This window comes from Ammospiza nelsoni, chromosome 10 (assembly GCF_027579445.1).
Source record: "Ammospiza nelsoni isolate bAmmNel1 chromosome 10, bAmmNel1.pri, whole genome shotgun sequence".
NCBI classification, from domain to species: domain Eukaryota; kingdom Metazoa; phylum Chordata; class Aves; order Passeriformes; family Passerellidae; genus Ammospiza; species Ammospiza nelsoni.
Genome location: NC_080642.1, coordinates 5,793,511 through 5,808,217, shown reverse-complemented (window position 1 = coordinate 5,808,217; position 14,707 = coordinate 5,793,511). Strand labels below are relative to the sequence as shown.

At 37.6% G+C, this 14,707-nt stretch overlaps 1 protein-coding gene across 1 annotated transcript in view; it reads right to left on the bottom strand.

Moving 5' to 3' along the window:
- The window catches only part of NAALADL2 (N-acetylated alpha-linked acidic dipeptidase like 2), a 414,540-nt gene that overhangs the window by 140,508 nt on the left and 259,325 nt on the right, over nucleotides 1–14,707 (bottom strand). The window contains exon 5 of the mRNA XM_059479300.1: nucleotides 10,547–10,666. Within this exon, the coding sequence (XP_059335283.1) occupies nucleotides 10,547–10,666 (120 nt within the window). The remainder of the gene's footprint in view (nucleotides 1–10,546; nucleotides 10,667–14,707) is intronic.

Here is a 14,707-nt window from a genome sequence, read left to right as displayed (position 1 = left end):
CTTTGTAATAAGTATTTAATTTCCAGCCCCACTTTGCCGAATAGAGCAAATATCACCTTTTAAAGATGTTTCCACTAACGTCAGGTGTGAAGCACCGTGCAAGCAATATACTTGGACTTCTCTCAGGTATTCCAAACCAAGAAAAAAATACATTCTGCTTGGAATGGGACTGTTCTTAGGGAGGAAGAGGAGGCCAGATCCCAGCTCTCCTAATGCATTCCAAATGCCTTCCTTGTATCCCTTTTTTAAGGAACATTGCAGCACCTTACCATGGTAAAGGACAGTAATTTCTACACAGATGCTCCAGACTAATTAAACTCGAATGTCTCATAAAGATTTCCTCAGTCTGTAATCCAAGAATGGTCTCAACTAGTAGATTTGGCCTTGCCTTTTTTCCTTATACTCTCTAATATGAGAAACAGGAACGGGACACGCCCAGGTGGTTAAGTGGATTAAATGTTATCATTTTTCCTCTGAGATTACAGTGGAGGCCTGACTGAAATGAGTTGTCAGGTCAGCTCCCCAGTGGACATTTTATAACATAAACCCATCACATATAACTGAATACTGATATAAGAGGCAATATAGTCAATTCCCCCTCCAGGGAAAACGAAGATTGACTCAGAAGTGAAATATATGCTTCCATCTTATTGCAAGGGAGGTCCCTCTAGGTCACCTCAAGGTCACCTCTGAGGCTGTGTGCTGAGAATTCTTGTGCCTGCATAATAACTGACAGTGGGAAAAGGTAAATAACAGGTTCAGCTGTCAGTGCAGGCACTCCTCCAGCACCACAAAATGCAAACACCGTCCTCCATCTGAAATATTACCTGTATCTCCACATAACTGAGCTGCCCTGACAGATCTCAGCCCGTGCATGTTCTGTGGCTATTCACAATTACCAAGCTTTCCTGGGCAGCTTTGAGAGAGTTTGGGTTTGTTGGTTAAGGGTGTTTTTTTCTGATGAAGAGAGTGATTTTTGGAAAAATCTGAAGTGTAAAAGTAATGTGAAATTTGAAACAAATAACGAAAATTTGCACCTTTAGTCAATCAAGGAAAGTAGTCCCCAACTTTTTTTCCTCAAGGTTCCAGTGACTGTGATCATGTGATTTTTGTTTTCTTCACCTATGACCATAAACAAGTTCAAGAATCTTTTTATTTGCAACAACCTATATATCAAAAAGCATCCCAATCCACACTTAAAAAAACCAGTTAAAACACAAAAACCCAAACCAAAAACCAACAAAAAAAATTACCTTGAGTGAGTACAACTCCAAATACGGAGAATTGCTCTCGAGAGAGTATGTTCAATACTAAAAATAAACAAAAAAGCACCAAGGAAAACCCCAGAAGCCAAATACAAAAACCAAACTCACTTTAAAACATGAGAATGCAGCAGGATAACGTATAAAGGAAGCTGCCATTTTGTTAGGCCTAGATCAAGAGAAAACAACATAAGTCTAACTTTGTTGCGCATGTTGTTTGTGAATTATTCACTGACACCTAAGGAGGAAATTAAAATGCCTGAGTTCTCATATTGAAATGCACAATCTTCTCCTGTTAAGTGAAAATATGTTCACTGTGGTAGAATTGCCTTCTGCACAGAAGGTTAGTTTAATGTTTTGGCAATCGAAACAAAATATTCCAAGTGGTTATTGCTGTACTTGCAAAGAGGGTGCCAATTATATTTGTAATGATGGACTTGGTGTTTTTGTTTTCAAATGAATGCGCAGGCATCAAGAGGTCCAAATGGCTAAGAGTGAAATTTTGACTTTGGTTTTCCATGGCATTATGCAGTCAAAGAGAAAATTAACAAATTTAATGCTAAAAGCCACCTCTTCCCTCTCCAGGGAGGACATGCAGTTACATATTTTAGCCATCTATGCTTCACAAAATCCAGCTACAATCTAAAAGGAGCAATCCAAGTAATCCCAGGGAAAATAATAAAAAATTTCCATAGGCTGGTTATTATAGAATATGAAATATAAATATATATCCCTCATTTCATGGATGCAAATTAAAAAGTTGGATCTCAGCAAGTCCATGTTTCTAGTCAAAGAAACTGACTGTGTGTTTGAAAGGTAGAATTCACATTTTCATGCAGAAATCAGAAGTGTTGATTTTGTGAAGTTCTCAGAGTTGAGTCTCTAAAGCACAGAACCAATGCAAAAATCAAATCAAGGTTATCCTTAAGAGCTATAAGGCATGAAAATCATTCTTCAGTTGAGTAATCTTTGACATCCTGATTTATGAAATAAAATACTGATTCTAGGAGTAGAACTGTTTACTTCTGTAATCTCCTAAATCATGTTTTACATAAATACTTTACTCAAGAATAGTGACTTTTGATACCTTTCAACCCAGTTTCTCAGTTCACAGGTATGTAAATAAACTGATTGCTATGAAGCATTCTGAAATGAGGAGAAAAGACTTGAAATAGCATAAAATGTCAGAGAAGAATCATAACTTCTCCCTAATAAAATAAGAAACCAGCCATACAGAACATGCCATCCAAGTCAAACCCACTACAGAATGAGGGCAGTACTTATATAACACTTGTTGCCTGAAAAAGATGACCTTTTCCTCTGATCATTATTCCAGAAAATATCAAATATAAGCAGGATGTACCATGCTGGTCTCTGTCTCTCCTCTGCAAAGCTGTTGGAGGGGGAAGTTGTGAAGATTCCTGGCATTGCTTCACCCAGTCCAGCGGCTGACACCTTGAAAGAACCCAAAGTCAGGTAGATCTCTCCTGGCAGGATGAGATTTTATCCATTCACCTCTCATCCCTCCTCAAAGCTCATGGATCTTCAATTTTATTTCCCTCCTCTCTCAGCTGTTGTTGAAATGTGCTGGAAAACACGTGAGCTGGGAAAAGACCCAGATAATTTGTCTGTCAATGGCCCTTTTGTGAAATCCAAGCTCAACTAATGCAAAAGAGCAGCTCAATTTGCAGCTTGGGTAGGAAAAATAATTCCTTACACAAGCTACAAAAGAAGGGCCAAGACCACAAGCAGAAGTGTGACCAAGTGCTGTGCAGGAAGAGCAAATGGAAAAGGTTTGGATTGTCTGAAGAAAAGACAAAGTGGTGTTTCCCAGTGCCCTGCACACAGGTAGCTGAACATGTGTGGATCCAGGGTACAGGCAATGGATATCTTTGCTCAGCTCTGCTTCTGAACAGTTGCCTCACAGCAAATCCATTTCACTTGACTTTGCACCATTTATCAGGACATAGCACTCACACAGTAAATTGGATGAGTGCATTTACTACTCACTTTTTAAGGGCTTGATAGGAAAGAAAATTATGCTTGAGTTTCACACCTCTAAAATCAGACAAGGGCTTCAGAAGACCCCACAATGAATTCTTTATGAGTCAGCCATTGTCCATGTTTGAATGGAAGCCACTTAGTGTCTCACTCAATTTTATTGCACTAGAAGGAGGAGATCTCCTATAACACTTTCCCCTCAGGAAAGAGCAATCCATTATGGGAGCTGGACTAATTTTTCAAAGGATACATTCAATACATGCAGCAAATGTGCAATTAAACAGCCAATTGAGTATATGAATATTTAGAATCACTTCCCCAAGAGAAATATAAGTGTTTAGGGTTACTAAAGAGAACAGGATTATGCACTGAGTCAAATCAGGAAGAATTCAGTGTTTGATTCACCAGCAGGACTTCAGAAATTTCTGTATTGACACAGAAGAGAAAGAGAGAATAGGAACAACAGCTGGGAACACAGGTCTGCAAATCAGCAGTGCCTTCTCAAAACATTCAGGGAAAATTGTGTGGCATCAGAAATGCAGAATAATCAATACCTACTTTTGGTCACTAACTTACATTTCCCCTTGTTTCCTCTGCTAATAGCACACCTCTATTTCCATGCAATCAAATCCAGGGGTTTGTAAGCAAAAAGGAAATTATTAATAACCAGAAGTCCTTTTACTGATACAAACAAAATGTTAATTACTCGAGAATATTGACAGGTTGTGCTGTAATTATGCTTCCTTCCAGACATCCATTTCCTTTCTCCTACCCCACCCTTATATTCTTCTTAATGCTTACAAGGGCAAATTACTTTTCCCCATTTCTACTGTAAAATGTGGAGTGAGAATTCCCTCTTTAATTTACTGCAGTGCACTTGACTAAGGGGATAAGAGAGCAAATTTTTGTCAACTATTTCATACTCATGTGGACAGATACAGATTGGATTTATAACTGCACTGGCTCTGTTTCACTTTTAGGTGGCACAGGTCACAATACATCATCCTTCAAATGCTGGATGAAGTTGGAGGAAAATTGACATGCTCAGCTAAAAATTACTGTGGAAACTAACAGCCTTCTAGGAACTGAACACAGGAGCTCAGTGTGACTTGGCTCCAGTCAGAAATACAAAAATGCCATTTGGGACTTCCTATTTGACTGGTTTTTAGTCATCAACTACAGATTTCTCAAGTCGGTAGAACTCCTTGATTTTCTTTCCCACAGTACCTCACACTGAGGGGAAAATGTATCACAATTGGTAATTTCATTTTTTTCCACCCAGCTGTGTTTAAACTAAGTTTACCAATAAACAATTAAAATAAGACTTCAGGATGAAGCATTAGGTCATAAACCTGTGCAGAGAGACTTTGTTTTTTAACTCTAGTACATTTCCTCAGTGGGCTGGGGTGCATTTCTTAGCCCAGCCAACCCAGATCAAATTTATGATATGGAGGCAGGGTGTCTCCAGGCTTCTCTAATTATTATGATTTGTTCCTTCTGTTCAAAAGGAACACGAAAGCACTGCTATCAGTCAGAGAAGGAGGAATATAACTGAGAACTGTGTCTACCATTGTCTTAAATGTCTCACTTTCTGATGAAGAAAGGCCAATGGTCTTTGAAACAAACATAACATTTTTCAGTATTCACTAAAGCGCAAAATAGCTTCTGCAGAATTCCATGAATCAAAAATCAGAAAGAGATTCAGAAAGAATCATTCAAAACACAGGACTGATGAGTGTGAATCAATTATATGAACACCTTTTTTGTATTATTATTATTGTTGTTGTTGTTGTTGTTGTTGTTATGCAGATTTTTAGAAGGCTTAGGTAGAATTTGCTTACGTAGGACGTAGAGAAGAAATGCAATGGGACCATTCCTTGGGCTGTGTGATATCTCACAGATTAAAGAGGCTGTTTGAGGAAGGGGAAGGTTAAGACCATGAGTACACTAAATCTAGTCCTTGGGGGAAGTGAAAAAGGATAAAGAATAAAAGCAACTAACTCAAAGGAGAGAATCTCTGATAAATTCAGGGGAGACAAAGGCTAAGGAAAAAGGATCACAAAGCCACTAGTGCTTCCTTCAAGACAAAATAAGAACTAGCATACCCTGTGCAAATACAAACTGGCTACTTAGCAAACTGCACCAACAATCTGAATGAATCAACCTGAATTCAGTTTGGACTACCAAAAGAAACTCAGGATTTTGGGAGTTGGGATGAGATTTTAAGAGGATGGTACATTACAGAAAACCTGAAAAACAGGATGCTGTAACATCCAGTAGATGTTACTAGATAATCCCTTCAGGTCCAGATCCCCAGGTATAGTTTTACATGTTTCTATAATTTTTATTTATGCTGCCTATATCTGTGGCTTGACTTTTTGAGAAGGGCTTTAGGAAGGGATATAATATCATTAAAAGTCCCATGGCACTCATATGGGGAAATGTGTGTATATAAAGACTTTAGGAGCCTTGGAAAAAATTTTACTGCCCAAAAAAAGGTCACAAAAAACCCCAACCAAAACCCCAGTGTCCTTAATAATTAAATGCATATCAAGTGTTTATGTTCCCTTTAAAATGTTTGGGGTTTTACTATAGTTTTTATTTGTATATTTATATGCACACACTGTATATATGTATATAAACATACACACATATATTTGTGTATCTCTAGGGAGGGAGGAAGGGACGGAAGGAAAGGGAGGGTCCTCGTTAAATGGAGATTTACAATGCAAACTATCATCTTCACAATTGTATGTGCTAGCCATAAAAAGTACCAGAGGGAAAAAGGAAATAAACAATGTAGACATTGTAGAAAAGTGAAATTACTTTTTCTAAAGTAAACTTATTTAAAATTAACACAGTTATTAAATTGAATCCTTTTGCAAAATTACCTTTATTCTGGGAACCTTTAATATTTTCTATTTAGCAAACCCTTATCTGTAAGGGCCTGCCAATAACCTCTGCATAAAAATCCAAGTCTCCACATTCCTAAACTTTATGACAGTTAAAAAGCAATTTTATGAATATTTATGAAGGCAGTAAATTATTAAAATAAATACAGATATTTACACAGTAGAACAACATCTTCATTTAATGGATGTGGAAAAAATGTTAATATGCGAACATTTTAAAGATGAAGTGGTTTGGCCTTCAGGGCTTTTGTTACTCTATTAAAAGTTAATTTAAGACAAAAATTATGGCTTTTTCACGAATTGCAACCCCTAAAGATTAAATCATGATCAAGACACACAACATTTTTCAAAAATTGAATCTGGTAATGACATTTCCAGAGGCTGGATATTGAAACCACTGTGCGGTTCTCCCTGAAAAAGCCTCCTCTGGTTTCCTCAGCGTGCTCAGAGCAGTGGCACACACTCAGATGGGCTCCAGGGCACAGGGGCTGGGTGATACCAAGGTGCTTTTGCCCATCTCTCTCCCACCACACATTTGCACAATTAGAATAAGTTGCCTACAAACACAGCGGGCAGCTCAAGGTGCTTTTTCCCAAGAAGGTGCTCTACACCACATGAGTGATTTGCTTAATCACTGAGAATAAACTTCCCCATCTTTCAGCAGCCACATTTATAGATCCTCCTGCTTCAAGGACACCAGGAGGCTGCTCTGGCCTCCTTGACTGGCTACTCAACCTCACCAGTGACCCCAATAACCAGAGTTCCACCAAAACACAAATTTTCCTTCTAGCCAGGGCACCAGGAGACAGACACCTTCAATCTCAAGGTATGAGAAAATGTGTCCTTTTCATGGCAATTCCCTCACTTCTGCATTTGTCTCATTTCAGCTCCCTGCTTAAGAAAACTTTCCTTCTTCCTTAATCCAGCCCCCTCTTTATTCTGCAGCAATCCAGATCTTACAAGTGTCTCAGACCAGTCACAAGATCCCTTCAGGAGCTGTTGAAACAGTTTGAATTTTTTCCTCCTGTCAGTTTTCCAGCACTGTGAATTACTGTGGCTAATGAGACCAAAAGGACCTGGTTGTGCCCAGTTCCCTGTCCCACGAGTGCTCCCCAGGTGCCCCACAGCTCAGCCCCCTGCCTCAGTCTGTCCTGCTATAGGAAATTGCCACTCCAGGTGCTGGGGGTAGTAAATTCCTGAACCTTTCAGCTGCATTTGAAAAGGATTTTGCCTTTGCAATACTCTTGCCTGCTCCTTGAAGGTTTTCTACCATTCCTTTCCCCTCAACTTTTTATATTAATCTATAACAGAGTCTTGCTCACTAACTGATCTTAGTGCACCAAAAATGGTGAAAACCCCTTCTCAAGCCCTTGCTCTACTCTGATATTTTTATATATATAAAATACATAACACATTTTTATCTTTATTTAATTTTTTAGCAATGTAAACTACTTGGTTTTTATTTTGTTTTGGGCTTTTTTCCCCCTCCCCAGACTCACTGCTTTTGTGGATACCCTGCTCTAAAGGTAGGGTCCATGTTCTTTATAGCTGTAATTTATGATGTGGCTGAGGTAACACATTCTTTGTTTGAAAAGGTCCAGCTCAAGGGATCAGGATGTGTCTCTGTGGCTCTGGGCAGGTGCCACTGCCAGGGCTGCTGCCTCTCTCATCCTGACCAGAAACCAGGTTCTGATCCATTGGAACAGAAACACAACACTCCCAGTGAAATCTGAAAATCATATCCAATTGCAAAAATAACTCCAGGTCAGATTTCTGCAAATCTCGTTCTCACAAAGCAGCTTAAATTTATGAACCTTGCGGAATTTAATCAGAATTACTCATGTTTAAGACTAAACTGCATATTTTAACAGCACATTAACTTCAGGCTTTTCTGCCTACTCCAAATTCCCTGTACATTCCAGTTTCAAATTATTCCAAGCTCTTAACTCTGTTGTTTTCAGTGTCTAAAGATATGAGAGATGGGCACAGCCTGAAAGACTGAAAGTACAAGCTCCAAATTATTTTCAACCTTAATCCTCCCCCAATTTTGTACCTTATCCAATCTCTATAAACTAAATCTACACTGCAAAAATACTGCCATTTATATAACTATATTTCCAAATATTCAAATTTCCATCACTTTGACTTAGTTCTGTAATTTAGCCCCTTGAACATGAAACTCTTTTCTACCAGCACATCCTTTCTCTTAATATGATGTAAAAACAAAAGAAATGTTGTTCAGTTTTCATGGTGATTTTTTTTCTGCCAGCAGTAGTTTATTATTTTTTTCAGGTTTTTTTCCAAAGGATTCAGCAGAGAGAAAAAGAACAATCAAACGTTTTTTAAAAGGCAAATTAAATACACAAAAGGGGAAAATAGAAAAAAAAAAAAAAAACACACACGAAAAACAGCAGTAAAGAGAGAGAGACAAAAAGCATAACTGTGCAAGGGAGATACAACTGAAAAATAGAGACATAATTAGAAACTGTTATGAAGATGGAACCTCAGTGCAGGGTCTACAATAATAAGACTCAAATCCAGAGTGAGATACTTGCATAATATAAAGTAATTATAATGAAAAAATTAAGGAAATTAACATGAAAAATACAAGTTAAATACAAAAAGTGGAAAGAAACTCACTAAGTATATATGTTTATATAGTCACAGCTCTCTTATGAACTAGTGCCCTGTTTTAATGTGATGTAAAACCAAGCACATGGAAGGCAGAGATAAGGAAAATATAGGGAGAGGGAAGTATCAGCTGAAACAGAAATGTGAGACTTAGTAAGTACAGAAACATAAACATTAGGGGAGAGAAAAAGATACAAAGAGTGGATTGAGCAGAGAGATACTGGGCTCATTTAAACCAGCAGGACTTGCAGCTTAAGGCAATATTTCACATCAAATATTCCTTAGAAAGGGAGAATCTACTTCTGATAATCTTTCTACACCTTTACTGATAGTTACGAGCAAAGTAAAGCTTACAATTATTCCACTGCCAAAGAGAAACAAATTATACTCTAAAAAAGGGTAGTTTACAGGCTCAAGAAAAATGGCAAACCTTTTGTGAGGAGAACATGGGAAGTAGGTTTGGGTGGTTGCAATTTTACCTCAGACCCTGAGCACACATTTGAGTCAGACTCCTGATCACAGCACACTTTGGTCTGTGCTGTGTAACAGACTCTGAATGTGCAAAGCTGATTCTTTTGGAGCACCAGAAATGTAGCTAATGCACCTCAGCCATTTAACAGCCCCTATTTGGGACCAGGCTACAGCCAACCCACACAAAAAGCTCCTGAGATGTGCCTTGTCCTCAGCACATTCTGGTTACCTCTCCTCCTTCAGGCTGCTTGGTAATTCAGACACAGTGAGTGTCCACAGGAACACAAATTGGTAAAAACTCCATCTCACAGACAGTGCTGCTACAGCAAACTTTACATCTTTATCAAACCCCTGCTTTATGAGCCCTGATTGCTGTTTCATTGGCTTTGTCAGCAGTGAAATGCAGGATCAGATCTATTGCTGGAAATGATGGGCAACAACCGAGCCCCAGCAATGACAACTGACCTTTCGCAGCCGTAATTAAATTGCATCTCAATAATTTAAACAAACAGCTAAAGCTACTCAGTTGAAAATGGCATTTTTATTGAGACAAATCTTATTCCTATAGAAAAAAACATTAAGTGGTTATTTTTTGAATCTGTATTGAAGTCCTGGCTGTGCTTTCTGTGGCCAACAGAGGAGGTCCCGATTTACTTAACTGCAAGATCTGGAGTCACTGCTCTTTTATAATTGCTTTTGTGAATTGGGAATGAATTGTTTAAGCATTTACTGAGCTACTACACTTTCTGTATTTTCTGAAAGTCAAAGCAGCAATTTTGTTTATAAGATATTTGTAACAGAAGGCACTTACTGGATGTTTAGAGTTTAAATGTGGTTTACATGTTGAGTGGTTTATTATGTTTAGTGCAAAAGTGGATTAATGAGCTCCTGCTCTGTGCTCTCTGCCAGAGCTAGGATTGGAGAGGATGGATACACGTGCACCCATGTACACCCTCTCCAGACACAATCCCTTCTGCTTTATTAGTTCTTTCAGAGATTTCTTTGTTTGTCAAAAGGCTTGTAGTATACCCAGAGAAAATACAGCAGAGTACTGAGGCACTGCAAGATATACAGAAAAATAAACAACTCTTAACACATAAAAGGCACTTCAGAGTGAAAGTGGTGAGTACTGAGGAAGAATTTGAACGTAAGTCCTGACTTATTGGGGAAAATAGGAAACGCTTTGTTTTTGGACTCTGAAGCACAAAAAAAACAAGCAAAAAAAAAACCAACCCACCAAATGAATAATTCAGCTGATGTGTAACTAACCTTATAAAGCAAAGGTGATTGTCCAAGCTTCAAAAGTGCAATTTTTTTGGTCACGTTTGTGATGGCTTGAATCCGGATCAGGTCTTCCATGGTCCCATACTGGACATCAACAAGCTCTGCCTGCAAAGAGGAGACAAAATTCAGGCTACAGTTACAGCCACACATCACTGAGGGTGCTCCTTGCATGGAAACAAAGCTGTTTGCACAAGCATCTGAGCAGAGCCCTGCAATTGCCTTACACCAACTTCTAACCAGCAATATCTCTAATAGCAAAGATCTTGAAAGTTCAATCTGACAGATAATTTTTTGTGGTTTTAATTCACAATTCATAACCTATGATAAACTATCCCCTCCTTTTTTCCCAGTGATTATAAGAGATGCTGATTCTGACAAGACATTCCCCTCATTAGCTACAGGAATTTATTTAAAACTGTTTAAAGGATACTAATTCACTTCTGTATATTTTCTTTAAAATAATCAGAGTCTAGTAAAGTATTTCAAAGAATGAGTGATTTTACTGGTCACTTCTGAAAATACACAGGAACCACAAACTCCACCAATACACAGTTTTATTTTGTGACTCCTCAGCAATCTTACCTAACTACTGAAGTATTTTATTTTAATCCATCAGTTATCCAAGCATTATACTCAGATAACTACAGTGATAACAGACTATGCTCTGATGATTTCTATTAATACATATTTTTAAAATTATTTAGAGTCACTTTGATCTAAAAGTGTTTAGAACGTGGAAGATTTTCAGCTCTTCCGTTAGGACTCTGCAAGAAAATATAGAACAAGTTCTAAGTTATTTTTAAATGTCAAGCACTGGCAGTAATGGAAAATATTTCAAGATGAGTTTTCAAGTATTTTTAAAAAATATATCATTTAAGAATGACCAACGGCCTTTTTCTCACACATTTGCAGCAATAAATTCTGGTAAAAACAAAGTAAGAGGATAATCAGTCTTGTACATTACTATTTTAGAATGTTATGAACCTCTCAGGACATCATTGAGGACATTCTGGAACCTCTAAATCTGTAGCCAGTGGTCACATAAAACACATGTACAAGAAAACACAAGAATATTACATAAGTGTTTAAAAATTAAAATAAGAGGAACAGTACAGGATGGAAAAGTTTTCTCTTTCAGTTCAGTTCTGTAACTTAAGTATGGATTCATGGCCAAAGGCAACAGTTCTGCTTTTGGGTATCCCTACACAAACTGTTTAAATTCTAGCAACAGTTGTTCTGGATGTGTAGGATGTGTGAAATTTTAGTAGATTCCTGAACATGGGTATTTTAGGAAAGTATTTACCCTTTAAAAAAATGTATCTGTGTGAGTTTGCATCTCAACATTCAAGCTGAAACCATACAAAAACTTTGCCAATATTCCTGTCTTTGTAAATGCTTCAGAAAAGTTTCCAAGTCTGCAATATGTCATCAGTGCTGAACAAACCAAGTATGTGGAAAGGCCAGCCAAAGTTATAAGACACTTCTGACTAGGAAAACATCAGATACAACACCAAGTAATGAAATGTAGAACAGGAAAGCTCACACTTCACCGTTTCTTCTGAAATAGATGGGGGTTTTCATCTCTAAAGAACTAGAAAACTATTTAGACAATATAATTTTTTTCCTGTACCTGAAAAGTAGGATAAAACCAAGTAAAGATTTCATACTAGGGAAAGGTACTTTCTGTTTTACCTAATCTCATGCCTCCAGTTTTAAAGAATTAACCTCAGATAGGGAAAGGGTATTTAGCAGGGTACTTAAGTTCATAAACTTTTTACCTCTTTCTGTAGCTCTTATCTTTATTTTTATTTGTACCTACACATATGTCATTAGATACAATGGTTATTTGTCTCAGAAATCTTATGGCTTGAGAGGTTATGGGAGGTTGTATCTAGATTGATTTCTAGGGATTCCTCTGGACCCAATGCCTTCCTCACCTATTCTCCAAAGCAAAAATCAGGGCTGTCATTATTTGTATGAGAGGAAGCACACTGACTTTTCCTGAGGCAAAATCAATACCCAAACATGAAGATCATGAAGATCATTTGCTTCTGCAGGATGCCTTGGTGGAAATGAGCTCCCTGCCCATCTACATTCGTGTGCTGCTGCTCTGCACATCCCTTTGGCTCTCTGCTTCTCCAGGGTGCTATCCACTGCTCTGTAAACAACAAAACTACATGTTTGCACAATTATTTATGCGTTCAGCAACTGCCCTTGGATGTTCATAGTTAATTTATGGATGCAAACTGCATCTTCAAGAGAGGCTCACTGGTCTTTCCCAGGAAACACGTGCCCAGCAAGACAGAGACAGAAAAAGGCCCTGCAAAAGCACAGCTCATTTTTTAATTATGTGGAAAACAGAAGTTGACTCCCTGCTGCCCCACACACTCTGCAAACCATGTGCTTTGCTTCAAATTTTAAAAGTTGGCCCCAGTGCCAAAGCTATTAAGTACATTCATGCATTGAGAGTATGTGTAAGAAATTGCATAATGAAGGAGCAGCTGGGTGTGATAGAACAGAGTTTCATGGGCTTTCATCACACATCTTCCACATGAAATACAGATACGTCAAAGCTCAAAGGTTATCACATTCTGGAAATAGCATCTATAGCCTGGTACCCAGAGGTCTGCACAGCTAATAGCACCTCTAATTCCAGCTAAAATAATGAACAAAAATTGAATTAAATCTTCCCCTAAGTAAAAATACACATGGCTCATCTCTGGCCAAATGAAGTCAATAATTCACTGGAAGAGTTTAGAATAAAGTTGTAACATTTTGGCAATACAATCTAGAAAGTAATAGGTACGCATGAAATTATAAAAACAGTTATGCAAATTATTCTTAGCCCTTCCTCTATACATTTAAGTAAAATTTGTAATAAAAAGCAAAATAATTTGCAGTATTAATAAAATCTCATGGAATACAGTACAGCAATACTAGCTCAGAGTAGTTAGTTTTGGTTTTATTTAGTGGACTGTGGCTCAACTAATTGGAACCCTAACTTCTAATATAAAATTAAATATTTAAAAAATACAACCTCAAAATAATGGTGGAGAATCCTATTGAATCCAGACATTCTACCTTCCTAATAATCCATTCAGAAGCTGACAGACCATTTATGATGCATGAAGGCCCGTTTTAGTCACAACATTTCTAATACCTCCAGAAATCAATAAAGATTAAATTTCCTATTATTTCTCATTTCTGTTTTTAGAAATGCCTACAACATGACATAATCCTCATTTTACACATACCAGCTTTATGAAAAGTGAAACACCCCACCCCCAACTACTTGTATTTGATAAACTGCTTTCCTGTGGTAGAATAATTCTGCTCAAAAACAAAAGAGGACTCATCCTTTTATCAGGTGCCGAAAAAGAGCACTTGTCTACTTGGTTTAGCTATGCCACAGTAAATCCTCTTACCCTAAAACTGGGAAACTGCTAAAGAATGAGTTGTTTTATCCATCTGAATGAGGAACTTACTCCTCCAATCATTTCAAGCTATGCTGTTTCAAAGATATGACTATTTAGAGCAAATTGTGATGTGCATTGTGGAGTTCAGTAGTATTCCCCCATGCATGAAATGAAGTAGGGGTAGGTAATAAAACAAACATTTTTAGGAAAAGTAATTATTTTATGTTAGGCAACTTATTAGTTTTCTAAGTCCCAAGATGATGCTCAGTGAGTTGTAAACATTCCATCTTAAAAATTCTAACAGAATCTCCCCCAAAACAGAAAAGACAAATAATCATGAAAATGCAACAATCAAGACGGTCAGGGATTTTTATCCTAATTTCCTCTACTTATCTCAAAAATGAAACAGAAAAAAAGAGTATACTTCATCCAGTCAAGGATGACACAGAGGAAAATAGGTCTTGCAAAGGAAAAATATGAATAACTATATGAAGCAGGTGGCAGCTGGGGTCTTGAAGATGCTGGACACTGTTTTTATACCTTGCTTTCCTGCTAAGTCTGAGGCAATTAAAAATAATAAGATAAATAGGTTAAAAATAATAACAGAAGTATGTTTGTCTTATCACATTCTCACCAGTCCACTTGACTGAGGAGAAGGATTTAATAACAGCATTATATATCTGTACCCAAACCACTGCCTGAGAGACAGATTGTGGCTTATTTACCCAAA